We start from the raw sequence: 25,859 nt of genomic DNA, 5'->3' as shown, positions 1-25,859 counted from the left end.
CGTTCACTTTTGAGGACATATTACTCGTAGGCTTTCGAGGAGCGCAGTAAACATAGTATACCATCTTTCCAAAACCTTCTGTCACATCTGAGATTGAATTAGATTACTCTGAAAATATAACACCATATGGTCAACCATTGGAAGACCTCGATATACAGTAATTCTGAAGACAATCGTATTTAGTTGTTGTTGTACAAGTCTACTCTAGTGCGTCGCTTACCTAACGCAAGTGGCTCAACGTCACGTGTCGTGAATTCGGCCGCAATTTTCCGTTCGCGCATTGCTAACTATTAACAGCAACGTTCGGCCATTGCTGAACCCCTTACCCACCAAAATGCAGAAAGTTATCCAGAGGGCTTCATCAGCCCGGAAGCAGGCGCAAAAGAAGCTCTACCGCGCGCAGAAAGCCGCTGAAGTTGTGGAGCGCCAGTCGGTCCACCGGCAACGAAAGGAATACAACAAAGCTTTGGTCACTGGCCTGAAGGAATCACGGAATGCTCGCTGGGAGGACTGGGAGAAGGGACCTTTGGCTCCGATGCGACATGTCGGACCCCAAGCTACCACATACGGTGCGGTGAATGTCCAGATGTTGCACCCCCTCCCATCCCCAAGCATCTCCGCCGGAAGGAGGTCTTGCTCGCCGAAGGAGACCGAGTCTGTATCATGCGGGGTCGAGACATGGGCAAGATCAACGAAATCACTCAGGTCAACGTCGAGAGTGAGACTGTTACCATCAAGGAACTCAACCAGGTGCGTTCGAGACCTACTGTGAAAAGCAACTGGGGAGGAGCATACTAACGGATTGTTCTCATCCAGGCCGAAATCGACGTTCCTGCTCATGCCAAACTTTCCATGGGAATCACGAGCGACACCATCCTCCAGAGTATGCCGGTGCCCATGGATGACGTTCGACTTGTCACTGCCCTTGTGTCCCACAGCGGCGAGACAAGAGATCACATCGTACAGCATGTTTACGCCGGTCCTCCCTACTTGGAAAGATCCCGCGAAAGCAAACTCCCACGCTTCACTCGCTATGTCGCTGGATTGGACATTGAAATCCCATGGCCTAGTGAACCTGCGCCCTCAACCGAGGTCGGAGAGTTTGACACAAGAGGAAATGAAGTGGCAGACGTGTCTTGGGTTCCCTCTCTGGACGAGCCACCATTCCCATCCAGCGTTATCGACGAACTGCGTAACAAATACTCCCGATTCCGCACACGGCACGACCCTGAGTACGTAAGGGAGAAGGTGATGGAGGAATACCGACAGGAATACATGAAGAGCCAGACCTTATTGACCCCCAGGGGCGAGAAGAAGCATGCGACCGCAAAGGCCAGTGCGGCGTCCAAGCTGGCGAAGTTGGATGCCGATGGCAATGTGCTCATGGACGACGAGACCAACAACTTCATCAGCCGCTTCATGAATATGAATGTGAGCAAGAAGTCGACAAAGTCTGCTTAGGCTTAGCATGAACGCGACAGCGAAAGCTGCAGTTGTCTTTGATTTGCAAGATAGCGATTTGTATAAACCTACATGTATTTTACTAGCATAGAAATTTGCGCCTATATCTATTTTTTTGAGTTCATGCACAATCATTTGCCCATAAATACAACGTAGACATATAATCATCTCGAGTACATGATGTTCTTACAAAGATGCAGTTCTTATGTAGGGTTTTCGTATGACGATCCGCGGATCTGCCAGGGAGATAGAAAGTTCCGCGCTTGGGCAATCATTCTTGATCCAACTTCCCTCCCGGCTCCCTTTCAAACAGCTTTTACCTCCGGGCAGCTGGATAAAATATGGCATTTGCAGCAGTCAATTCGACCGGCGCCCCTATTGCCGAGATCGAAGAGGCTTTTGCGACCGAACCATCTCTAAAGCAACGAGTCTACGATGCGATCGGTGCGTAGCCAACGGCGCATCTACGCCCACCCGATGGCGATGACCATCACCCTGTCGCCCACACACTGACCGTCATCGATTTCGATCTTCTAGGCTCTACACCTTATCACGAACCCTTATTTAAGGACCTCGCACGATACACCTCCTCCCTGCTGGCCAGGACTGCCAATACAACTTCCCTTCCGTTCGTGCCGCCGCCCAGCAATGGCCCTGCCGCAAAAAAGCGCAAGATAGAAAACGGTCAGCCACCGGTGGCGGTGTCATCGGCGGATTTGAAGGATCCTAATGCCCCGGTTCAATTCTATGTTCAGGATGTGTCCTTCGCTATACCTCAGCGCAAGAAGCTTATGCTCGAGGTAACGAGTGGGGGCGGGCTTCGTGCAAGGAATCAAGCTACAAAAGAGATTGAATTTGCGGTTCCCATGGATAGAATCCGTGAGTCTTTGAAATTCATTTGCTTTTTCTTTCTTCTGTGATTCAAATTAGTGAACGGGACAATGAACTAATCTAAATTTTTGCAATCTAGGTCATGCCTTGTGCCTCCCGGTGCCAGAGAAGACTCAGAAACAGTTCAACTTTTGTATCATTCCAGAGTATGCTGATGGAATCACACCACCACCAGAGGGCGTGCCTAGTGCAGATTGTATGGTGTTTACTGTGGCCGATGGCCCAGCGAAAGCTGCATTCTCTGGATCGGGGCAGCAGATCGGTCAAAATGAGGGCGAGACTGCGGAAGCTCTAATCCGAAAGATTCTGAATGATACCATGCCGAATACGAACGTTGTGCGGCCTGATGAGAGGCAGTTTGTGAGCGCTATGCCCGAGGCTCACCGTAAGGGTGAGAAGGCCTATCATGTCAAAGCCTTCCGGGGCAGTAAAGAAGGTATGTATCCCTTGGAAGCTGTTATAGAGCTGTTTTGGCCTACATTGATACTGACGTGCCTTTTCTCAAGGATATCTTTTCCTTTTGTCCACTGGAATTCTGTTTGCTTTCAAGAAGCCGCTTCTGTTCTTTTCCTTCGACACGATCGAATCCGTTTCATATACGTCCGTTCTTCAGCGGACATTCAATCTCAATTTCCTGGTTCGCCCACGTAACGGCTCTGAAGAAGACCAGATGGAAATTGAATTTCAGATGATAGACCAAGCCGACTTTAGTGGGATCGATGCCTACATTAAACGACATGGTCTGCAGGATGCAAGTTTAGCTGATGCCCGGCGCGCAAAGGTGTATAATGTCAATGCTGGCAAGAACCATGATGGAGCTGCCGTCGAGGGCGGTGGTGAAGAAGAGGAAAGTGAGCTGCAAAAGGCTCAACGGGAGCTTGAAGAAGAGGAAGAAGAAGATGAGGAGGACTATGACCCTGGGACCGATGGTGATAGCGAAGGAAGCGGCTCCAGCGGTGATGAAGACAGCGACGATGACGATGATGATGACGATGAAGATGAGGAAGAGGAAGATGCCGAGCAAGATGCGGATGGAGATGAAGATCTCATCAACCAGCAACCTGACAATGAGGCCTAGGTCATTCCTGATGATGAACAGCTCGCATCGATCTTCTCCGAGGTTAGCTTGTGCCACGAAGATTTTTTGGATCGAAATTATAGGCCAATTGAATCCAGCAAATAGGTCGGCTTGCATGACGTTCTGTTGAAACAACTAGCATTCACACCGTATCTTAGCCCCGAACGATCGCCCAGTGGGTCGCAGACGTGTCAAATGCAACAGATGAAACTGTATACCTTTTGCAGCTGTCAGTTGGATAAGTAATAAATATTGGCTTGGCAAATATAAAAAAAAGGTTTATTTGTACAAGAATTTTAATGTTTCCGATGAGATCTATAGGTTTAATTGTTGTATTCGTTTTAGCTCCTAACTATAAACTGATGAAGCTCCGGATGCCAAGACCGCAATCTTACCGCTTGATTAAACGCATTCCAGACCCAGCCCAGACAAACCTCCCCTGAGAGCGGTAAAGATGGAAAAAAAATTACAAAAAATCCCAAGCTAGAAAAAAACCGGGGGCTCTCAGAACAGGTAAATATTAATTCGTTTCTTCCGTCACCACCCGAAATATGCACTATTAGATTCAAATGTTGTGGACCTTCTCAAGTTTCCTAGTGCCTGCAGCATCTGTGACGCAGGGAAGCGCCAGCAATAGGCCAGGTCAACCAGGCACCTTAGTCTTACAATTGGGCGTTTGACGAAACCCTAAGTGAAGCAACTGATTTTTTTTCCTTGGTTGAATCATGACAACATATTTTTTCACCTATAGAAATCCTGATCTTTCAAATGTTATAGAGAAGTTCGTAGCGCTAAGCAAATTAGTCTAGGGAGTAGTGTAAGAGTCCATGTCCTTTTCCCCCCAACACTCCAAGGTTACAGGGTTACGGGTAATTACCACCCGCGATCGTCCATTTCAGGCGCTTCAGCCTGCACCTTTCGTTGTCTCCTTGTACCAAATACACTGGCAATACCATCCTCTCCCTTTCTTCCAACTTCTCCCTCTCTTCTCTTCTTCCTCATCCACAAACCCCCTTCCACACCCTCCCCCTCCCCTTCTCTTCCAAACAGTGCGGCTTGTACTCGTTGTCGAGTACTGTCGGTGCTCGTTTTCTCCTGGTTCGCTTCGTTTGTCTAGCGTTGTGCCTCCTTTCGTTCGCCACCGTCCGCATCTGCGCTTGGCCCCGACTGGATTCGCCCCCAGAGTTGCCCCGTTCGATTCTCCAACCGCCAGGTCTCCAATTCCTGCCCCGACACGCCCAATTCCTATTCCTGTCTCAATTGGAAACTTTTCCAAGGCATTTCTCCGTCTTGTCACACTAGACAAACGTCCCTCGGCTCAACGATACTGCGCGAACCAGTGACATCGACGGAGCTCTGCATCTATTGAAGTGACCGGGATTATTTTGGTTGACGATCAGAGATCTTCGCAGTGTATGTTCCCGCAATTGTCACTGTTGTGACTTCTCATGGTCCCTGCTGTTCGCCCTCGTGCTGATTGCGGTTTAGACTCCCCGTCACGTGTCTGCGTCCCTGACATCCCCGTGATTGAAAGTTCTAGTTTCTGATCGCAACCTTTGCACCCGCATCTATGGCGTCGTCTTCATCGAATGTGGTGGGCGTCCACTACCGAGTGGGCAAGAAAATTGGAGAGGGATCCTTTGGTGTTATCTTCGAGGGCACCAACCTCCTTAACAACCAGCAGGTCGCTATCAAATTCGTGCGTCTTCTCCCGTAAACACCACATGTTTCAATGAACTGACCGAAACAGGAACCTCGCAAAAGCGATGCTCCCCAGCTCCGTGATGAGTACCGGACGTACAAGATCTTGGTTGGATGCCGTAAGTGCCGAATGTTGACATGTCGCTCCACCGGTTGGCTAATCTCTTCTCACAGCCGGCATTCCTAATGTTTATTACTTTGGACAGGAGGGGTTGCACAACATTCTCGTGATCGACCTTCTTGGTCCTAGTCTGGAGGATCTCTTCGACCACTGCAACCGCAGATTCTCCACCAAGACTGTTGTCATGGTCGCCAAGCAGATGGTACGTCTCACTAGGTCTTGCGTTAGGCATCACAGCTAATGTCTTCCAGCTCTCGCGCGTGCAAACAATCCACGAGAAGAACTTGATCTACCGGGACATCAAGCCCGACAACTTCCTTATTGGACGCCCGGGCACAAAGTCTGCCAACGTCATCTACGTCGTCGATTTCGGCATGGCCAAGCAATACCGTGATCCCAAGACCAAGCAGCACATCCCATACCGTGAGCGCAAGTCATTGTCTGGTACCGCCCGGTATATGTCCATCAACACACATCTCGGCCGGGAGCAATCCCGACGTGATGACTTGGAGGCCCTGGGACACGTCTTCATGTACTTCCTGAGAGGAGGTCTCCCCTGGCAGGGCCTGAAGGCTGCCACCAACAAGCAAAAATATGAGAAGATTGGTGAGAAGAAGCAGACGACTGCTATCAAGGATCTCTGTGATGGTTACCCAGAGGAATTCAACAAGTACCTCAGTTACGTGCGCAACCTTGGATTCGAGGACACTCCCGACTACGACTACCTCCGTGATATTTTAACTCAAGCCCTCAAGAATGGCGGAGACGTGGAAGATGGAGAGTACGACTGGATGAAGCTCAACAATGGCCGTGGATGGGACTACAAGTCGTACTCGTCACAAGCTCATCTCCAGAATCAGCACCAGACCTCGACGGGGCGCGATCTCCACGGGAGCCAGATGCGCCACAGCCAACAACGGCCTGGAGTGACGGCCGACCGTTTAAACGCCGCCCAGCCCCCTCCTCCCTCTCCAGCCAAGGGACCCGGGAAAACACCCCGAGACCGCCCAAGCGGCAGTGGCATGCCAGCTAAACGTGCTAGCGGGGGCATTGAGAGCGGGACTCCAGCCGCATCGACCACAGCGCAGTTCCAAAACTCCAACGCTCATCTCCCTCGCCACGGAAGCCCCGGCAACCAAGGCCTGAACAACCAACAGGTCGGCGGCGCGCAAAATGACCCGCAGCCCACTTTCGCCCAGAAGGTCATGAAGGCTCTCTGCTGCGGTAGGTGATCACGCTGTGGTTCCCTCCAGTTGTGTGCGGCTCGCTCATTTCGAGATCCAGGTTGAACTCGGAGCGACGCCGCATCCTGGTAGGACTCGGCCTACTTTTCTCTGCTCTGCCCACGATATTCGAATACGGCCGAAGAATAACAACAAAGTCGGCATGGGACTGTCTGTCTGGTTTCTTTTGTTTCGGCCATCCCGACCAGGTAACTTGCGTCCCCTGGCATTGTCCAGGTGATGACCAGTTTCCATACATGGCCACACCCCCTTTTGACACTCTTTCTTCCCATTCGACGCTTCAGCCTACAACTCGCATGTGGGTAGAACGACCTTTCTCTCATTGATGCTTACGTCTTCATCCCCCTCCCCTTTTTTTCTTTTCACGGTGCTACGGCTGGGAACGGCGAATTTTTGAGAGATTTTTTTCCCTTGCCTTGCCCATTTTTGCATAATCACTATAATTGGCGTTCACCGTCTAATCCCAAGGTCTCATGGCAACGAGCAGGTTTTGGGGGTCATCATTCAACTGGCTCTCCAACTGGCTCTCACTTCCGTAGGGCTGTCCTAGATTGGGGATCTTGCAAGGGTACTCCTGCATTTGGTCAGAACATAATGTGCTTTACTTGCTTTGTTCTAACCAGGCAACGGGTAGTCCGCTGTACAGAGGACGACGGGTGAAGACTGTCGACAAGGTTTCAAAGTCTTCATCATGGTTCACGGGAGCAGTTTTGGATCCGTCTCATCCTGCCGCCGGGTAGGATGAGCTTCTGCATGTGCATGTTTCTTTCGGATTCTATTTGGGCAATTTCCTCCTGACCTGTCGTTTCTCTTTTCGCGGGCCTCCCGTGTCTTGCATTCTCATGGCCATGTCAAGTCGTCTTACCGAACCAGGCGGAACGACGTATGCATATATTCTCCTGGCCATTTCCCTCACCTCTTGTTGGATTGTCTTTTGATTGTTTCACCCTGTCGAATCTATTGCCCGTGTCTATAATCGTCTTGTTTGTGTCTTGCTCTGTTTCAGAAGCGAGTTTTCTTGTTTGTTCTCTGGTAGTGTATGGCATAAGATAGCATTGTTCTTTGTGTTTTCTTTCTGGTTCTGATGCCTTGGCCTGGAGCTTTACGCGTCCGAGCGGCGTACATAATTCCTGCTTTTTCGGAGTAGGCGACTAATACATTTGCGTGCTTATTAGCGAGTGCTCTGTAGATGAACGTAGCTCTACCAATAATCGTAGAGTACGGAGTAGTCTGAACCAGCCTGTCTCGGAATGGTTCACTGAGCTCGACTCAATAGCTTGAAACCATGTCTAGGACAAAGGTCTACAGAATCCAGGGCTATGGTATCATCCCGCTAACATCTATACCCAAAACATGTCTCTACATGGGTGCCAGTCTGATGATCTCACAAAAGAAAGATTCTCAAGCCACTATCACAACCTTTGACGCCGCTTTGCATACATATGTACGAAGTGGCGACCGATCAACAGTACATTATCACTGTCCAAATCGTCTTGCAAGGACATAACTCAATTCAGGTTCCATACCAATGAGCAGAAACAAGTCATCCAATCACTTCAACCCCAAACACATGCCACTGACGATGCGCCCGCCACCCGGTTAACTTTATATACCCTATGGTCAGATTAACAAACAACATGGACCATCTAGTGGCCTCATCCCGTTTGCCACAAATAAGGATTAGAATTACTGCAGAACAGGGGCCTTGAAGCTTATGCTAAATCCACCAAAACTCAATGAACATGCGATACACCAAGCTAGACTGAAAAAGTCAAACCCCGAAACCCCCGGTACATACAGAAACAGAAATCACTAGTAAACATCGAATACCAATGAGCGTGCAGTATAGCCTATACCCTCCCGCAGCAGGGACTCATATGTCTTTCCTGATGTGTGGTATACACCATATATAGTCAAGCCACCTAAGGTGTACCCTGGGTTGATCTACGTTCTTGTCGGGCCTCGGTCACGAATTTCAGCTGTATCTGTGATTGACTTTGGTTTGTCCAATCATGTCGGTTTATCCCCGCATCTGGGATGTTGTGGTCACTCTTGGCGCTGCACGTTGCTCTGTTCTGATTAGTCGGGCCTACGCAGCCACGCAGTTAGTGGTTTTTTTCTTTCTTTTCTTCTTTTCAGGTTCTTTTCTGGCTTGGTTTGGGACTGTGGGATGATGGGATCGTCGTGGCTGTGTTGTGTGTGGTGTGGTGTGGTGTTGTCATTACTGTGTGGTCAGGACTCGGGTTTCTGCAGAGATCGGGTCATGTCATGTTGCAGGGTTTTCTTTCTTTGTCCCCTTGGATTGGTGCGTGTGTGAGTGTTTTTGGAGCGTGGAAGACTTGTCTGTGGGATGCTTCTTGATCACTGATACCGGCCTGTCGGATGTTGCTCGGACCTCTCCAGGTAGATCAATTGGGATATCAACTCGATCTGAATGGACATATCTGGGGAAGCTAATGGAGATAGAATGGGTCTGAGAGCTCCTTGGAATGTTTGGAGCTCAAACGGGATTATTATACGGGGTGCAGCTGTTGACTATGGAGAGAGCTTAAGCTCTGCTTGTGCTTGGGCAGCAGTGCGGAGTCAAGTCCCAAGCTAAGGGAAATCATCGGGGAAAGCAATTGATTGACTAGACGGAAGTACAGATGCATAACCCCGCAGAATGGAGACTCGACTATTAAAAGTATCACGTTAATTTATTTGAAACTTGAAAGCAAGATAAGCCACTTCACGGCCTCGTAGAACCCAAATCCGCGAGTCAGTAGAAAACCATATCTCGAAGTACAAACAATAACCTCAACTTTTGGCAGAAACAGACTTCGGTGATCCCCAAGTAGGTCCCCAGCCGCCCCATATCCAACCAATCAAATTGACCAAATTCCATTGCGATCCATGTGACCTCTTTCCCGCGGGGAACGGTTGGACCTTTCTTCGACCCAATCATATCACTAGTCTGATGCACCTATCTACTAGCAGAACAACATCCGTACCTGGCTGGAAAGGATAACCCGAGACTTCTTTCACGTCAACCCTTGAGAATCCACATCATGTCAAAATCCAACAATGCTACCGATACGCCAGCTCAACCCTGGCATGCAGCCTACCCAACGCCGAAATCCACCGCCCCAACCGTATCACGAGTAGAAGTCCTAAAATGGCTACAAGAAGGTAGAAAGGACTTTATCCTAGTGGACCTCCGACGCTCGGATTTCGAGGTATGGAAACCCCAGCCCTAGCCTAACCTAACTAAATAATTGGATTAGGGTGGCACCATTCGCGGATCATTGAATCTACCTGCCCAGTCTCTCTACCCTTCTCTCCCAACTCTGTACACTGCTCTTTCTGGTGGTAATGTCAAACACGTGCTTTGGTACTGTGGTGAGTTTCGCTTGTTTATACTTTGCATAAGCGGGTGGCGTTCAAACATGGGTCCTTACCTTTGTATAGGCTCAAGCGGAGGACGCGGGACTCGTGCGGCCGCGTGGTTTGCGGATTACCTTGAGAATCAAGATACGGATTTACAGAGTTTAGTTCTTGAAGGTGGTATTAAAGGTTGGGTTGCTTCCGGGAAAGATTATACGGACTGGATGGATGGATATGATGCTAGTGTGTGGACTAAGTAGGCCATAACATATGTACCGAGCACATTATTTTATCCAATGTTACATACATATGTATGTATGGGAAAAAATATAAATAAAATGAAAACTAAATTAAGATTAAGAATTGGCCGTGAAATCCTTACAGTAGATCATTGATAACCAGAACTTAACTACTTAGTTGGGCCGAATAGTTACATCATAGCAACGCGGGATTTCGTATGCAAAACATGAATGAAATCTCTTTACAGAATTCGATCTAATCCTTCAGGTGGAGTTTTTAGCCTCCGTCATTGGAAGGCAGGGCTAGATCTCCGATCGTGGATAATGCCGAAATAATCTAGCTGAAACGAGTCCAGCGGCTATATAATTTCCAAGGTTGGGGGCCAAACTCCATGTGCAAGGATTGTATAGGAACGTTTCGACACGACAGAGTGGACCAATGGAGATCTTCAAAACAAGAATACTACCTACAGTAGTGCAGATCCTCTAATTTCAGTACAATGGTTCTCCACTATCATTCAAATCTTCTCGAGACGAGTTCTGGTTCTTCCAAGATATACTGGAATTAACAGGAGCTAGTGATCACTAGGCCGGAAAAGCAAGTTAGCCTCAGATCCACATGGTTTAAGACGCAATTGATCTTGTAATTGTTCCAATTCTATTTCTACAGTACTGTAGCTCTTATCTCTGTGGCTGGGATTGTTTCAAGTAGCGCCCATTTGCTGTATGTAATATCCACCTGCATGTCCTGCTATTTTTTGACTCGATTTGTTTATTATGGTGATTCCACGACACGTACTCCGTACTCTGTAGAGACCCATTCAAATTTTTTTGTTTTGCTCTTTTCTTCATACTCCATAGAAGGTTTTTCCCCTTCCTTGGGCCCATTGAAAATCAAGATTTTGGCCGATTGTGTGGGGCCATGAGGTCATTCGCGGCTTCTGCCGTGTTCCGTTTGATCGACTGCGACGGGATCAAAGTCTGGAACATTGACAGTGGTGGGGATGATCTGAGAATCTGTACAGCACAGTAGCGTTTTACTTTTTGTCATTATCTTTTCTTGTCTCCAGCTGCGATCGATCGGAAAAGACCATAACCGGTGGCTGCACGTCATGCGGTAACTGTGGTATTATGGTACAGTGACTGGACAACAGGATTTGCACCCCAAGGTCCACATTTGGCGAGCAAATACTTTTGTCCAGTCACTGTAAGGGTCTGTAGTTATGGCGTTACTGACTAGTGCTTGTTTGGTAGTTACTAGGAGGTTTGAGTAACGAAGTTCAAGAACCGATGGACCAATTAAGCTGGTTAATCCATTTTCCTTGAGTACCGGACACGAGACCTGTGGCTCCATATGCACGGCTAAGGTACCCCATACGCCTCGTTTGGACGAGTCGCTTACAGCCGACCTGGCGTAATTCTAGAAGCGTGAGAGGACGGCAAGGGGGGGAAAGTATGCTCCCGTGCGCACGATGTGGGGAATCCTTGCTGATTGCTGATTACCGAGGTCTTAGGGTCGGGGAAATGGTGGATCTGGAGAGAGAAGGGGGTTAGTAGAGTTTGAGGGAAATGAGAGGTCATGTATGGGTAGGTGGACTCCGGCTCTAGAAAGAGGCTGCTTAGGTGCATGCATGGTGGGTTGGATTGGTTCTTGGCTTACAGATTAGCAGTACTAAGCAAGGGATATGCTGGGCTTCGACCGTTGATTTTATATACGGAGTACTTTATCGAGGAAAAGGGATTGGGTTATACAGTACTGTAATTCAATTGCATAGCCAACTGGACAGTCTTATCATGGATGGTCATTCCCCGGGCTTATCAATGAGTCAGATGTGGATCATTTACCAGGATTTCCAGGCCCTTGAGAGCCCCAAATGTCTACCAAGGTTGGTTCGGTTTCCTTCGGGCCCGAACAATGTTGGAGTACGGAGTAAAATTGAAAACTTCAACATTGAGGAAATGTATCGGGATAAATAGGAGAACCATGCAGTTATTGACTTGGCATGCGTGTTGGAGTCAACAGAGTGGCGAGTATAAACGCGATCCCTGCACGATTACAGGCACCAGGATCAATGTCACATTTAAAAAAGAAAAATTCTGTCTCGGGGGATCGGGTGTGGCGATCGTGGATCTCACGGATTCTAGAATTCTAGAAGATCCGCTTTTTTCTTTCATTTCTTTAATTTATTTATTCTATCGCAAGGATTCCGAGAATTTCATGATTGTAAGTAGTATGTACTGTAGTTAACAAAGAAACATTTGAACATAATAAAATTCCCAGGATAGGAAATAGGTAAACCAAATTGAAGATCGGCAGGGCAAAAAGGGAATGACGAAGGACATATTACTAACGTAAGGGATGTGTGTGTGTCACCAAGCCAGATGAATCCACAATGATGATTATATATGATTGGTCTCAATCAAACTGGAACCGTGGGTCTTTGGAGAAGATTCACATTCCGAGACCGGATAATGGCGTGCTTAGCGCGAGTTGGAATACTCGTGGGGCCACCAAGACTAAAGATTGGCCAATTTGGCTTTGATTAGGCTGATTAGGCTGTTAGGTACGGAGTAGTTGATAGGAGAATCTCGATGAAATTCTGGAAAATGATAGGAGAATACATGGCTAGTATTGGACCAAACTGATGGAAATCGCCACGCGTTCTAATTAATGGCCACATAGCCTTCTGGAACTTCCCCCTGCATTCGTATTGTAATATTACCGGTGGCTAACAGTATCGTCATGATCGACCGAATGATTCTGGAAGTGTGAGTGGAGTGGAGTAAAACGGGGTCTTTGGGTCTTTGGGTCTTTGGTAACATTTTCCTTAACTCTCACCCATAAACCTCTTTACTGTCCTTTTTACCTTTTAACACAACTCTGATCCTTTTATGCTTCAACATCCCCATTTATATAATACCATTTCCTCGGTCCACGCTGGATTCCCGCCCATCACATAGGGGACCGGTGAGAAGACGACGGTTTCAGGGACCCCGCCGAACTCTGTCCGCAATGCTGAAAAAGAAGACCTTGGCGCCTGCCTTCTTCTGGAACTTCTCGCCGACCACCACCCCAGAATTATCCCCAACCTCGTCGGATAGTGACTCCGACGAGGATATGGAATCCTCTGGCTCCCGTCCTGTCAGTCTGGCCGTTTCGGGAGCCTTTTGTCCCATGCGACCAACCCTCGACGAGGTATTGGCCAATACCGCCCCCCCTCCATATACCCTCAGTGCCTTCATGGCCTACCTATCTCAGAATCATTGTCTCGAGACCCTCGAATTCACCCTCGAGGCGAAACGATACCGGGAAACATACCTCTCGCTGGTCGATCGATTAGGGGATCCGACCGACACCCCCGAGGCTCAACACCTGCAGATGCTGTGGCAAAGGTTATTAATGGCGTATATCTGTCCGGGCGCCCCACGAGAAGTCAACCTCTCAAGTGAAATCCGTGATGCCCTCCTCCACCACCGTAATCCTGCTATTCCGCCCCCTCCCGAGACCCTCGACTTTGCTGTGAAGAACATCCACGAGTTGATGGAGGAATCCATCTTCCTACCCTTCCTCAACAGTCACACTACTTCTCCATCAGTGTACCCATCCGAACCTCCTTTCGCCCCCGACGATTCCGTGAGACTGTCTAGCACAAGCTTGGATGAACACCCCGTGAACCGCGTTCGCTCCCGTGTGAAACGCATCTCGCCCAAGTCATCCCTGAAGGATCTCCCCGCTACCCTAGGCAGTGGAAACCACTCTCTCGGTGCCGTCCACACGATCGGAAAGCGGACTACAGTCATCAGCACAAGTGGCGACTCGATCGGAATGGCTCTTACGGATGATTCTAGCCCCCAGTCCAGTCCTACCGCTGAAGAGCCCATGACTCCGCCTTCAACGCCACCCGCGAGCGAGCCTCATCTCCCCATGCACAGCCCCAAACTTCGCACTGAGAACCCCTGGAAGAAGATGGGTATGAAGCTGGGCTTCAAGAAGCGCTCCACTGGCAGTGCTTCTTCTCGCGATCCTAAAATCCTCGGTCTGGACGACTGAGCTACTCTCCTCTTACCCACATCTACGCCCCTTCACCCGATCCGACCTGATGATATACCTCCCTGTCTCAAAATTACTACGACTACCCTGGTCGACGACCTCACTGAACCTTACATCAATACGACCTGCTCCGATTTGCTAGCATTTATTTTGGCGGTGTATGAGAATCACGATGCATCATGCATACGAACCCGGCGTTTTCTTTTTCGTGGACATTTTTTTTTCCTTTGAAGTTTCAAATCATTGTTCAGCGAGCATGATTTCTTTTTGTTGGTTGAGGAAAAATATCCCATATCTCATATATAGACTGATTGGAGGGCGTTTTATTTCCTGGTGCTCATTTCAGGTGGATCTGTGTCGATAGCTTGCTACGATAGGATGGTATTTCTTTGGAATTGATAGACTTGATACCCCTCTCAATGTTTTAATTAGGCCAGTAGATTTTAGAAAGAATCGTAGATCATCGGTTTATTCAGCTGCAATCCGTCGTCCACTACGCGTCTCCAACGCCCCAATATCGAGCACCCATCCCTCTGTAGCTAAAGCTGCCAGATACCGCTCACATCTCGCTCCAACATTCAAAAACCCAAGCGTCTGCTCTATAACCTGCAAAACATTCTCGGTATCACCTTCGGACAAGACACGTGCAGCCAAGAGTGCATGCATCCAAGCTTTCAGCTGTGCTCGAACAGAACATCCTTTCCTCAACAGTATAGAAGCGTGCCAGGTAGTCTTCGCTGGACCTCCATTACTACGCGGAAAGAGGAAAAGAATATACTGCTCTTCCGCGAACACCTCATGCAGCCTTATCATGGGGATAGGTGTTTGAAAGGAACTCGCCCTCGACGCATTGAAGAATGCAGACAAAGACACACCTATCTCAGCTGTACCAAGATATTGGCGCTGAGGGGCACTCCATTCGAGAGCACCATCTCTGGGGAAGATCCGTTCTTGCTGTGCTACTTGTGCTGGTGTGGGGAATGTCCATTGGGCGTTATCTTCGGGGCTGTCGTGGATGTGGCCAAGAGTCTCTTTGGATAGCAAAGCTGAGAAGACGATATTTGCTCGTTGACGGTTTAGACTTGTCATCTGGACTGATCGTACGGCGGCGTAGTTTAGACTTAGATGTGCTGCGAGGAGAATGAGGAGTGCAGCCCAGGTAGTTTTGAAGCCGGTTATGTGTGATACAACGACGGAACCGACCTAGGTTAGTATTGGCATTAGCATTGGCACTATCGCTATCACTGGCATTTAGTATTCGAGATGATCTGGGATGGCTTACTAGCATGCCTAGGAGAGAGATTACCGTCTCCTGGGAGGAATCTTTCTGTATACGGATTAGTTTTGAGAACCGTAGCGGAGAGGGAGGGTCTTACGGCATTGAGCTCTGCTAGATTGCCCCATCGAGAGAAATGTGCACTTAGGCTCGCTTTCGAGCTCCCTCCTGCGACGCCGCATAGAGCACGTAAGACTCCCGCTGTGCTGAGGATACTTACTCGCATGACACCGGCAGGGACCATGGGCGAAAGACAGTCGAGGATCATGGCGATATCATTGAAAATATCGGCTGCTAGCCGGTAGGTCTTGCATTCTGGTTCGAGGGCTGTGCCGACTCGATGCGCAAATAGAATTGTTGCGACGCGGCCGGATGAGTCTTGTAGGATGTGTAGAAGAAGAGCAGATGTCGGGGAAGCGTCGGCATTACCCACGCCGACTCCTGGAGGTAGTTAGTTTCATTGATTTGAGGCATGGACTACTTGACAGACCTTGCAATACGGCTCGCGAGGAGAGAAGACCAGCGATGGAGCTGCAGAATGCTTGTAGGGAATCCTATTCATGCGGATTGATATTTGATTTGACTCTGAAGAGAGTTGCTGCATTGCAAGTCGAGTCACTTACGAATATTTGATATCTGCGGATTATGGATGAGTATAGTTGGACATCTCCTGTAGCTTTGAGTGATGGAGAACCCGTCTTGGATACTCACGGTAGATAGTCATCGCTTACACTTTGTGGGAATCCTGACGGCAAAAAGATATCACTCAGTGTAGCCACAAGAGGCTTGGTGGACCATGATGAAATCAAGGGTGTCTGATCAGTGATATTAGTATAATTCCAATGTCAGGATATCAACGGGCCAAGTGTCACCGAAGACCTACCATCACGTCAACCCGCCCTTGAGATCCCTTTGATCCATGCTCGGAAAAGACATAGGTTGCAATTGGACTATCGGCTTCATCTGTTTCATGAAAGGACAATCTGTTGGACTGAGTCATGATGAAGTGGTTTATTGTGAAAGGAAGTCAGCCACGAATCAGGCAGGAGTCGGAGAGGCACGTGCGGGGAAACACGCGTTCCCTATAACATCATGCAATATACGGTGTAAAATGAAGTAGGTAAAATAATAGTTTATTGGATGGGGAGGTTGACTCCCAATCAAATGCTCGCAGAGCTGAATATGTCACAGTGAAAAAATCCAACATCTATACTCGCTGCTTTTCCAATGGCAAGCGAGAAGCTTTGCGCTGCCCAAAGATCAAACACCAAAAACCACCAGCGCCAGGTTCGGAAATCAAGAATGAACCGCGGGAAAAAGAAAAAAAAAAGAATCGCAAGTATCGTCCATAGATACGGACCGTTAGACTTGCAGGATAAACCGTGGTAGATGTATTTTATCCTCGAGCATGTCCCGAGTCATCTCCAACAGTCGCGGTGGTGACACCCAATCACCAGCAGGTATCAATATTCCACCGCACAGCTTCCATACAGAAGTGTCGTACCCCATCGCTTCATGGTATAATATGTAAAAAAATAAATCTCCGCCGGCAGAAAGAAGACCAGGCTGATCTTATTTACGCGAACATGCTCGCACCACCGGTCTCAATGGCCTCAATCTCGGCTTGGCTCCAGGGCAGACGACCGAAGCGAGAGGGAAGCTCAGCGCGATCGAAGAAAGCACCATCCTGGGGTTGAACGGGGCCGAGGGAGGCACCAGGCTGGCCACCAATGCCGCCGAACTGAGCGCGACCGAGGGGACCGTGCTGCTGAGCCTTGGCGCGGTAGCTAGCGAAGGAATCCGGGAGGGTACCGACGGGAGAAGCAGGGTGAACGCGAGGAGTGTGGTCCACGGCAGCTGGAAGGTTGTTAGCGCGAATTCATGTCCAACTTTGGGGGGAGCTTCTAGGAGCTGTTTCAAGGGTCACGTACTGGGCACAGAACGCTTGCCAATGAAGCGAATGAGGGGAGTGCGGAAAGCGTTGCTGAGAGCGAAAGTGGCACGCATTTTGATGGTTGGAGAAGAGAGTTGGAGGTGGCGTAATGTATGTGGTGTGTTGGAAGGAAGGTCAATTTCACAGAGTGTGCGAAATTAATGGGGCCCGGTAGTATCCGAACTGACCCGATGTGAAGAGTAGCGGACTGGTGAGTTTTGAAGTTGTAGGTTCTGCGTTTCAAATAGTATGCGTGATTGAAAATGATTGACTTAAGAAGAGAAAGAAGAAGTAGAAGTAGAGGGGTAAAAGAGGAGAAGAGGAAAGATAAGAATCTGCTTTGAATATGGATTTTACCGCTTTTGGTTGAACCGTTCGAACCGCTCGGGGCCGATGTGAATCCGAAGTTTGAACTTTTGTTCCTAGTCACGCAATTCCTTCTATTGGCTACACTATTGGCAGACGGCGCCGCGGAAAGCGGAAAATCCATAGAATTTCCCCCGCACGGAATTTGACATTTGATGATTTCCTTTGCCTAATTCGAGTCTCCGGTGAAGCTTCCCCGTGAAGGATCTACCTTCCTTGGTGGGCACATACGATTCTGCCCGTGAGACGTTCTACGTTCCTACTGAGGGTTTACAAGCGTTGACATTCACTGTACGGAGTGTTCATTTTCTCTTTTTTACTCGTGACTTTGCATTTATTTCGGATGATCTTGTGGATTGTCTAAAAATCAATATTCAAAAAGCCCAGAGTAAGAGGGAAAGATTTTCATGATCTATCTGCAAGGGCCAATCTCATTACCAATTGCTCTCAACTGGTTTATGTGATCCGAATTGATAAGGATCGCGCCACTCAAAGCTTGGACCCTGACTAACCACATCCCGACTTCGCCCGTTCCAATCTTCACGAAATGCATGAGCTATTGTTGTTCGCCTCGGTCCCGGTTCATCAGCATCATGAGCTTCTTCAGCAACTCACCGGGCTGACAGCCATGCAACCTCGCCACGCTCTTGAGCGTCGGCTGATCTTCAAGGCCTATCGGAAACCAGGTCTCGCCACAGTCCGCACAGGAGGCAGCCAAGACCTGCAGTCAGGGGACCTGCAACGCGTCAACAAGATGCTTAATGGTGGCATGTTCTACACTCAGGTCGTCGGCCCCGTCTCGGACACCGCCTTTGGGTCCGCACCGGTCCCTGATCAGGATACCGAAATGGCCGGCATGGATGACTCCAGGCCCACGGGCCAAGTGTCATATGACTATGAGCAGCAGCCCTGGAAATTGGAGTTTCGAGATATTCCCGAGGCAGGGACCCGATCTGCTGTTACGGCCCGTGTCATGGCGAGCGCCTCGCTCCCGCGTGGGGATATCGTCCCCGCTATGAATGCGTGGGGCTACAGGTACGTTTCATGGCGTGATCTTAAAGTTCCATAACTGCAGATCTTATGACCGTCAGATGCTAATCCAGTCTTTAGCTTTGTGACTGAGTATGTGGTCGAGGGCGATATCTTCATCCATAACGATATCACCATTTTCTTGCATCGTGTGCTACATTACCCCACTTCTGACAAGGAGTTCCGTGTGCCTCGGCAGCAGCTTCCGGCGTTCAAAGATATGGCACCACTGGAGAAGACCGGGAGCTATGTGTTGCAAGCCTCCATCATTGTCCAGGATGGAAGCAACCAGGAGACTATGAAGACGGCCTCCCAGCATTTGTTTGGGTTGCGGGAACAGCTCAAATCCGCGGTAAAGCTGGAGCAGGCTGATCGGCTATCTCTGGATACCAGGGCAAAGTAAAGGGTTATATGCATTCACGTCCGGCTGCCATAAATACCCGGAGAGGCAGCCTCCAATCGAGTTTGGTCTTCAGCGCCAAATCAGCGCCAATTAACATAAAATTAGTTCAAATTAAAGCAAGAGTAACATCTTCTTACAAACAATATCTATAAAGTCTGCGCTACGTGTAATTGATCTGTAGTGATAAATCTTAATTTTGCTCCTTCGGACATGTGACTTCGTGGAACTTCGCGTCGATGCGCGTCCGTTCCTGACATCATCTCAACCACCAACAATCGCACCTATCCTCCACCCACGCCTCAACCCAGGCCACCTCCACAACGTCTTTAACAAAAGCTCTCAGGATGACCGAAGGGGGAGTCAAGCGAGCCGCCTCCCCCACTCGGAGCATCTCCCCACCTCCACTCCGCCGCAAGGTTGGCGCAAGTATCAGCAGTCAGCCCATCTGTACCAATTAAACAGCTGGATACTGATATGTTTGCTTCACAGAAGCAGCCGCTGCGTCATTTTTCACTCCTGCCTCACAAAAGAAGCCAAAGCCGATCACATGGCGGATCCTCGGGACAAGCCTCGTCATCGGTAAATATACGCCTGAAAATAGCACCGTTAAGCTGCCGGAGAAGAATCGGAGGGTTGCTGCATTTGATCTTGTGAGTCGTACCTATCTATGTTGGACTGCGAGAGGTTTCAGGATAGTAGCAGAGAATGGTTCCGCTGATTTAGACAGGATTCAACGTTGATTAAGACGGCTTCTGGAAATGTGTTTCCTCGATCAGCGGATGACTGGAAATGGTGGGAGGGTAATACTACAAGCATACTGAAAGATTTGCACAGTCAAGGGTATTCGCACTCGTCAATTTGAAATTAATTGAGTTCTAATATCCTACAGATACCAACTGGTTATTTTTTCTAACCAGAAAAAAATCAGCATTCAAAAGGAAATCAAAGCAGGAAAGGCCGACTCGAAGAGCCTGGCCATGTTTAAAGAGAAGCTCACAGCTATTATGACTGCCTTAAACATCCCTATTAGCGTCTATGCCGCCACCGAAGATGATAATTATCGGAAGCCTCGCACCGATATGTGGAAGGAATTCGTGGATGACTATGACCTCAATGTGGCCGGTATAGATAAAGGGAACTCAATATTCGTTGGTGATGCTGCAGGACGGCCAAAAGACCACTCGTCTTCAGATCTGTAAGATGCCAAGCTGCGATGTCGAAACAGCTCTGATTTTGATCTAGTGGATTCGCGGCAAATGTTGGTCTGCCTTTCAAGACACCAGAGGCATACTTCCGGGGCGTCCCTGAAGAACCTCTTACAATTTTCGATCCCACTGTCTACGCCAAAGCAGAACCAAGCGAACCTCGTATGTGACACACCTTTGAACTTGGATCGTACTGACAACCACCAGTCCCTATCTTCACCCGCAAAAACCCCCTCGAGCTAGTGATCTTCTGCGGGAGTCCAGCTTCAGGAAAATCAACGTATTTCCGGAATAACCTCGAACCATTGGGCTACGAACGTGTCAACCAAGACATCCTCAAGACGGTGAGTACCTGACCTGATCTTCTTGGAATTCAACAAAAGCAACTAATAATCTAACCCGTCACTAGCGCCCAAAATGCCTGAAAGTAGCTCGTGAATACCTCGAGGCTAAGAAATCCGTCGCTGTCGGTGAGTCATATACCTCGGCCTGCTGTGCCTGATCCACTTAAGCTTGGTCGTTGGGCACCAACGTGCTCATCTGCCAAGTGCTTATCGTGGGCTTCCACTAATATTGCTCCACGCAGACAATACCAACGCAGACCCGGAGACAAGACTTGTGTGGATTACGCTAGCGAAGGAATTGGGTGTTCCGATTCGTTGTGTGCACTTGCTTTCCCCGCCCGAGATATGCAGGCACAACAATGCCGTTCGGGCTGGCAACAAAGAAATGGTTCGTTGGTAGTTGTCTACTTTTGGACTTGAATATGCAGTGAACTTACTGTTTCGGTAGAACCCCGAGGCGCGCACTTCTCTTCCTGGAATTGCATTTGGGGATTTCGGGCGCCGATACAAGGAGCCACGTCTTGAGGAGGGATTCGACGATATCATTACCGTTAAGTTTCGGTTTGAAGGAACTGATGAGGAGCGTAAGATTTGGGGTAGGTATTGGGTTTAGTTACCATCAATCCATCTACATGTACACTCTGTATCGTATCCAGAAAGTAAGAAATGTATTGTGTACAAAATGAATCTCAAAGAGATATCTAAAGAAACGATAGAAAAAGACACGCTTTAGCTTTTGTCTCGAAACAAGTCTAATCTATGGAATACACGATAAATGCAGGTGGGTATATCGTAAAACAAGGAATGGACGGGCTTAGCCCTATTGGAAACGGGGACAAAACCCGATCCATAAACAAAGCCAAGACTCAAGATGAGAAGACGAAGGAAAGGCATGATTCGATGCGAGACAGTAGTCGCAGTCCGAATCGTGAGTCGTGAGTCATCAATACATAAAACCAAAAAAAAACAACAACAAAGGACGAGAGACATTATGTCATGATAGGGCGGACATGATCGTCTGATGTCCAATGGATTTTCCGACGCCGCGCTGGTAGGTCTATAGGTCATTATCATATGCGATTCGCTCGATGGCAGAATATAGGAAAAAGAAAAGTGAGAGGCGATTTAAGGGCGTGAGACCAGATCCTGGAAGAACTTGAAGAAGTTGCGCTTCTTGATGGATTTGGGTCGACAGAATCGGCGGATCTCAGCGGCCGGGGCGACTGTCATCGGGCCGACAATATCCTCGTCTCCCATTTCGGGGAATTTGTCATCGTGGAGACGTGGAATTCGAACTTCCTGCTCGCATTGGTGGATATTTGATTGGGTGAGGGTGAGGGCGACACCATCGATCATCTCAAGCTGGTTCAACAGGGCATCGTGTAGCTGTCGCCACTGTCGGTTGAGGAACTCCCATTTCTCGCCCGTGAGCTTATAGATATTGGAAGTTGTACCGTAGTGTTCGCCAGTACGAACAAGGTGCTTGGCAAAGTTGCAACGAGCAAGATCCCAGTCGGCGCGGAATAAGTGGAAGGTGTTCATGTCGCAGGTTGTGGGCTCGTATGGGTCGGGCAGGATGGTGAAATTGGCATGACCGAGCTTATTGGCCCATTCATCGTTGGGATCCGACAGCATGAATGGCGCGACTTCTCCCGAGACTGTCCGGGAAGTGGTGCTGGCTCGAGGACGGCTAATGGAGGCCATGGAGGGTCGAGATGATAATGGCGGTGACGGGATGCCTGCGAAGCGGGATTCGGAACACACGTATTTCGGTGAATCACTCACACTCACATCGGCCACGGAGGGGGATTGCAGTGGAGATTGTACTCGGGAGGCGATCACGCTTAGGGGTTCCTCGCCCATGAATGGAGGAAGAAGTGGAGTGGTCGCCTGGTTGTCATTGTCATCCTGGCTCAAGCTGTTGGCCCTCGTGATGTCGATCGGACGCGCTCCCGAATCGCTCATGCGCTCCTCGAAGATGGTACGGGCGGGAGATGGAGGGATCGAGTCGATGCGGTGGATTGGGCCCAAGGCAGGGCTTGCCAAGGCCGAGGAGGCTGCGGAGTTGGCGCGCGATCGCAGATTATCGGGGAAAATGTCTCGCTCAGGACTTCCAGAGGTTCGCTTGGACTTCCATCTTGTTGACATGGTCGAAATGTGCGAGCTGATGCGAGAGACACCGTTCATGGACAGAGTATCTGATCGACGCTTTTTGGGCGATGGCGCAAAATCCATACCTGCATCACTCAAGTCGTAGCTATCGGAGGGATCCATGGGGAAAGAGGGTTCTTCGGTGGACACGCCACACTCGAAATGTTCTAATGAAAGATTAGAACTCGCCACTGCACAGGCTATTGGGGAAACATACGGAAATATTGATCCTCTAGTGAGTCACGAGCCAGATCCTCTTCTTTCACGCCGGAGAGTGGATTTCGGTTTGGACTATCCATGGAGTTGCCTATAGATGGCACCAAAGAAGAAACAGAACTGGAGATGCGATTGTGACTGGAGAACAGAGAGAGAGCCGGCGAGGCCGGAGCAGAAGTATTGCTCATCAGAGAGGGGAGGCGGGAGTCCGCGTCGAAGGAGTCTCTCGCGTCGATGATTTGAGACAGTATCCGCATATCGAATGCGCAGGTAGCGTAGGGGATAAGTTGGAATGTAGTAGCATTAGGGAAAACCAGCACAATATGAATCAAAGCGGTGTGTTCCAGTTCGGGGGAACCGGAAGTCGTGAGTTGGCTGGGCAGGAATGGTGGGCAAGTGGGCAAACGGGGTGTGATAATGCGCCTGAAAATAATAAGTCCCCAGATCCTTGTATCCGGTGTGACCAAAAATAACCGTATTGTAATAATGGTCACGGAGTATTTTGAATCTTGTTTTTTCTCTCTTTGGCCCTACTCTGGCCCGTCGAAATAGATTAAAAAAAAGGCGTTGGGGGCGAGTATGTAGGAGGCAGAGGAGAAGACGATAGAGGGTAAAATCCCCAGGGACGTTAAACCACGCTAAGAATCACTAAGAACCGCTAAACCGGAGTTTATCCATGGAATAAAATCTTTTCTTAGTCAAAACGTCTGATTAATTGGAAATTTCTTTTACTCCGCTCAGTTCCGGTGGTTGACAGCAGACTTGAACCATGGTTGGACTTGCTTCCACGTTCTTCTACCATTCTATGAAGTCTGTACGGAGTAAAAGTATTTTCTCTTTCTCATGTAGATATAGTTACATTGTGTGTTACAAAGCCCCTCCCGAACCCTTACCCTCTTTTACCCCATTTTTTTTTATTATCATCGATCAGATTCCATCGTGAGTTAGTCAAGGTTTCTGCTGTGTGCGAGATCGGCGGTGTCTAGATCCCTCGACAAAAGGCCGGTGGATTCACTAGTGGGTCATTCTCTCAGCTTATGATGCCATATGGACCCATTCAATTCTTCCCTACGCCGTAGTATTGGATGTTGATCTGGTTCGCTGTTTTGTTTTTCCCTTGACAGGATTTGAGTCAAGCTTTAATCAACATTCAGCCTGATTAGTAACCTCTTGGTTGGGACAAAGGCACTTTCCCGCGAAAACGACGTGTCGCACAAGAGCAACAGTTACCCATCAGAACCTTAGTACGAGGACAGAGCGGGTTACACGGTCTAGATCGGAGTACAGTAGCGTTAGGAAAGTACAATTAGTTCGGCTCAGTGACGAGTGACAATTCTTGCCGACGTCAGATCCACATGGAGAACCACAAACGGTTTTCCATCGGGGGATTGTTTGGTTGGTTGTTCTTGCGGGAGGCAAAGGGGCAAAGGGTTTAGTACCATGGATCCATCCGGTCTTACTCCGATCGGGAACAACTATCGGAATAAAAATTGAAATTTTAGTAGTACTTATGTTCTTGACGGATTCATCACAATCGCTTCCGTAACCAATTGGAATTAAGTCTATAGAGAGGGTAAAAGTTAAATTGTGGAACAAATTCATTGTATACGAGACCTTAAACGTTGAGAATACTCCCCGGTGCTGCCGGCATCACGGCTCCCTCGGGTGGTTGATTCTTACTCTTAAACTCATCACACATTTGCTCAAATGTCACCCATTCCACCCCTTCATGTTGATTGATGTATTCAATAATTCTGTACTGCATTAGCTCAATGTTCTCCTCCCCCCCAGTTTTCTGTTGTCTTACCTCTCATGCATAAGTAACACATGCGGCCGGCCAGACACATCCGGATGGATCGTCATCGGGAAGACAAACTCATCGTACTCGCGGTAGAAATAATCAAAATGGTCCTTCCAAATATCCTCCACATCCCTCGGATTCACCCACCCATGACTATTTGCCGAATTTTTAATAAACATCATCGGCGGCAAATCGTCTATGTACCAACTTCCCGGAATCTCCACCAGCCCTGTCGTCTGTCCCCGTTCCAGTGGCTTCATCCACGTCTCCGCCTTCTGACTGTAGTCGATCTTCGTCCACGTATCCCCCGTTCGCAACCAATACATCTGACAATCTTCATGCGACATTGAGTGGTCATACTCGATCCCGTAGGCGAGTAGTTGATCCACCATCTCCGAACTGGCTTCCCACCAGGGCGCTACAATGCCGCGTGGAGGCTTTCCACAGAACTCCGTGAGTAGTCTGTAGGTCTTATCGAGGATGTCGCGTTGCTGCTCTTCGCTCATACAGCTTGGATTTTCGTGCGTGTACCCGTGGAGTCCGATCTCGTGGCCTTGATCACGCACTTGGGCGCACTCTTCCGGGAATGTCTCCAGTGAGTGGCCGGGGATGAACCAGGTGGCTTTGATGTTGTATTTCGAGAAGAGCTTTAGGAGCCGAGTTGTGCCGATGTGGCCGGCCCAGAGACCTAGGTTCTGGGTTAGTTTGGTGCTTTTCTCTGGCTAGGTGGTATGTACCTCGACTGATATCATTGACGCTGTCTTCGCCCCCGTATGAGCCTAACCATCCGGCTACTGCGTCGATGTCGACGCCGTATCCGACGAGAACGCGCTTTTTGCCCATTGTACTTGAGATTGATGCTATACGTAGTGCTAGTACACTCCCAGGGCCGTATAGGAAAAGATCAAGTAATGGAGGATCAATTGGTTCATATGTGATTTGGACCAGTTGGAGATAATGAAGAGATGAGGGGTTGAGGGGTTGTC

General features: G+C 48.9%; 11 protein-coding genes across 11 annotated transcripts; 7 read left to right on the top strand and 4 right to left on the bottom strand.

Annotated features, from left to right (window-relative positions):
• Positions 1-334: 334 nt before the first annotated feature.
• N7520_007313 (mitochondrial 54S ribosomal protein uL24m) lies at positions 335-1,461 on the top strand (the record flags this gene model as incomplete). The annotated part of the gene is made up of 3 exons (XM_057141247.1): positions 335-574; positions 613-750; positions 817-1,461. The coding sequence occupies 3 exons, from the start codon at positions 335-337 to the stop codon at positions 1,459-1,461; spliced, it is 1,023 nt and encodes a 340-aa protein (XP_056995253.1).
• Positions 1,462-1,802: 341 nt separating this feature from the next.
• Positions 1,803-3,430, top strand: rtt106 (putative negative regulator of DNA transposition (Rtt106); the record flags this gene model as incomplete). The annotated part of the gene is made up of 4 exons (XM_057141246.1): positions 1,803-1,905; positions 1,999-2,340; positions 2,432-2,788; positions 2,859-3,430. 4 exons carry the CDS (start codon positions 1,803-1,805, stop codon positions 3,428-3,430), a joined length of 1,374 nt encoding a protein of 457 aa, XP_056995252.1.
• A 1,570-nt stretch (positions 3,431-5,000) lies between these two features.
• Positions 5,001-6,484, top strand: N7520_007311 (casein kinase I; the record flags this gene model as incomplete). Its single annotated transcript, XM_057141245.1, has 4 exons — positions 5,001-5,129; positions 5,181-5,250; positions 5,306-5,454; positions 5,504-6,484. The coding sequence occupies 4 exons, from the start codon at positions 5,001-5,003 to the stop codon at positions 6,482-6,484; spliced, it is 1,329 nt and encodes a 442-aa protein (XP_056995251.1).
• A 3,059-nt stretch (positions 6,485-9,543) lies between these two features.
• Positions 9,544-10,119, top strand: N7520_007310 (uncharacterized protein; the record flags this gene model as incomplete). Its single annotated transcript, XM_057141244.1, has 3 exons — positions 9,544-9,711; positions 9,760-9,874; positions 9,944-10,119. The coding sequence occupies 3 exons, from the start codon at positions 9,544-9,546 to the stop codon at positions 10,117-10,119; spliced, it is 459 nt and encodes a 152-aa protein (XP_056995250.1).
• Positions 10,120-13,111: 2,992 nt separating this feature from the next.
• N7520_007309 (regulator of G-protein signaling domain-containing protein) lies at positions 13,112-14,149 on the top strand (the record flags this gene model as incomplete). The annotated part of the gene is made up of 1 exon (XM_057141243.1): positions 13,112-14,149. One exon carries the CDS (start codon positions 13,112-13,114, stop codon positions 14,147-14,149), a length of 1,038 nt encoding a protein of 345 aa, XP_056995249.1.
• A 468-nt stretch (positions 14,150-14,617) lies between these two features.
• On the bottom strand, positions 14,618-16,425 carry N7520_007308 (RUS1 family protein; the record flags this gene model as incomplete). The annotated part of the gene is made up of 7 exons (XM_057141242.1): positions 14,618-15,352; positions 15,432-15,476; positions 15,526-15,866; positions 15,916-15,979; positions 16,049-16,123; positions 16,157-16,240; positions 16,309-16,425. 7 exons carry the CDS (start codon positions 16,423-16,425, stop codon positions 14,618-14,620), a joined length of 1,461 nt encoding a protein of 486 aa, XP_056995248.1.
• Positions 16,426-17,001: 576 nt separating this feature from the next.
• On the bottom strand, positions 17,002-17,432 carry N7520_007307 (alpha-ketoglutarate dehydrogenase subunit KGD4; the record flags this gene model as incomplete). The annotated part of the gene is made up of 2 exons (XM_057141241.1): positions 17,002-17,282; positions 17,357-17,432. 2 exons carry the CDS (start codon positions 17,430-17,432, stop codon positions 17,002-17,004), a joined length of 357 nt encoding a protein of 118 aa, XP_056995247.1.
• Positions 17,433-18,271: 839 nt separating this feature from the next.
• Positions 18,272-19,156, top strand: N7520_007306 (mediator of RNA polymerase II transcription subunit 18; the record flags this gene model as incomplete). The annotated part of the gene is made up of 2 exons (XM_057141240.1): positions 18,272-18,759; positions 18,835-19,156. The coding sequence occupies 2 exons, from the start codon at positions 18,272-18,274 to the stop codon at positions 19,154-19,156; spliced, it is 810 nt and encodes a 269-aa protein (XP_056995246.1).
• A 344-nt stretch (positions 19,157-19,500) lies between these two features.
• N7520_007305 (putative DNA 3'-phosphatase Tpp1) lies at positions 19,501-21,318 on the top strand (the record flags this gene model as incomplete). Its single annotated transcript, XM_057141239.1, has 9 exons — positions 19,501-19,591; positions 19,646-19,806; positions 19,884-19,996; positions 20,046-20,351; positions 20,399-20,523; positions 20,569-20,705; positions 20,771-20,831; positions 20,948-21,093; positions 21,154-21,318. The coding sequence occupies 9 exons, from the start codon at positions 19,501-19,503 to the stop codon at positions 21,316-21,318; spliced, it is 1,305 nt and encodes a 434-aa protein (XP_056995245.1).
• A 512-nt stretch (positions 21,319-21,830) lies between these two features.
• On the bottom strand, positions 21,831-23,329 carry N7520_007304 (uncharacterized protein; the record flags this gene model as incomplete). The annotated part of the gene is made up of 2 exons (XM_057141238.1): positions 21,831-23,023; positions 23,074-23,329. 2 exons carry the CDS (start codon positions 23,327-23,329, stop codon positions 21,831-21,833), a joined length of 1,449 nt encoding a protein of 482 aa, XP_056995244.1.
• A 1,358-nt stretch (positions 23,330-24,687) lies between these two features.
• N7520_007303 (polysaccharide deacetylase family protein) lies at positions 24,688-25,716 on the bottom strand (the record flags this gene model as incomplete). The annotated part of the gene is made up of 3 exons (XM_057141237.1): positions 24,688-24,826; positions 24,880-25,561; positions 25,611-25,716. The coding sequence occupies 3 exons, from the start codon at positions 25,714-25,716 to the stop codon at positions 24,688-24,690; spliced, it is 927 nt and encodes a 308-aa protein (XP_056995243.1).
• Positions 25,717-25,859: the final 143 nt, after the last annotated feature.

Source organism: Penicillium odoratum (assembly GCF_028828045.1).
Source record: "Penicillium odoratum strain IBT 22623 chromosome Unknown utg000005l_segment0_segment0, whole genome shotgun sequence".
In the NCBI taxonomy this organism is placed as follows: Eukaryota; Fungi; Ascomycota; class Eurotiomycetes; order Eurotiales; family Aspergillaceae; genus Penicillium; species Penicillium odoratum.
Note: the sequence above shows the minus strand (reverse complement) of the source record. Positions and strands in the feature narration are given on the sequence as shown.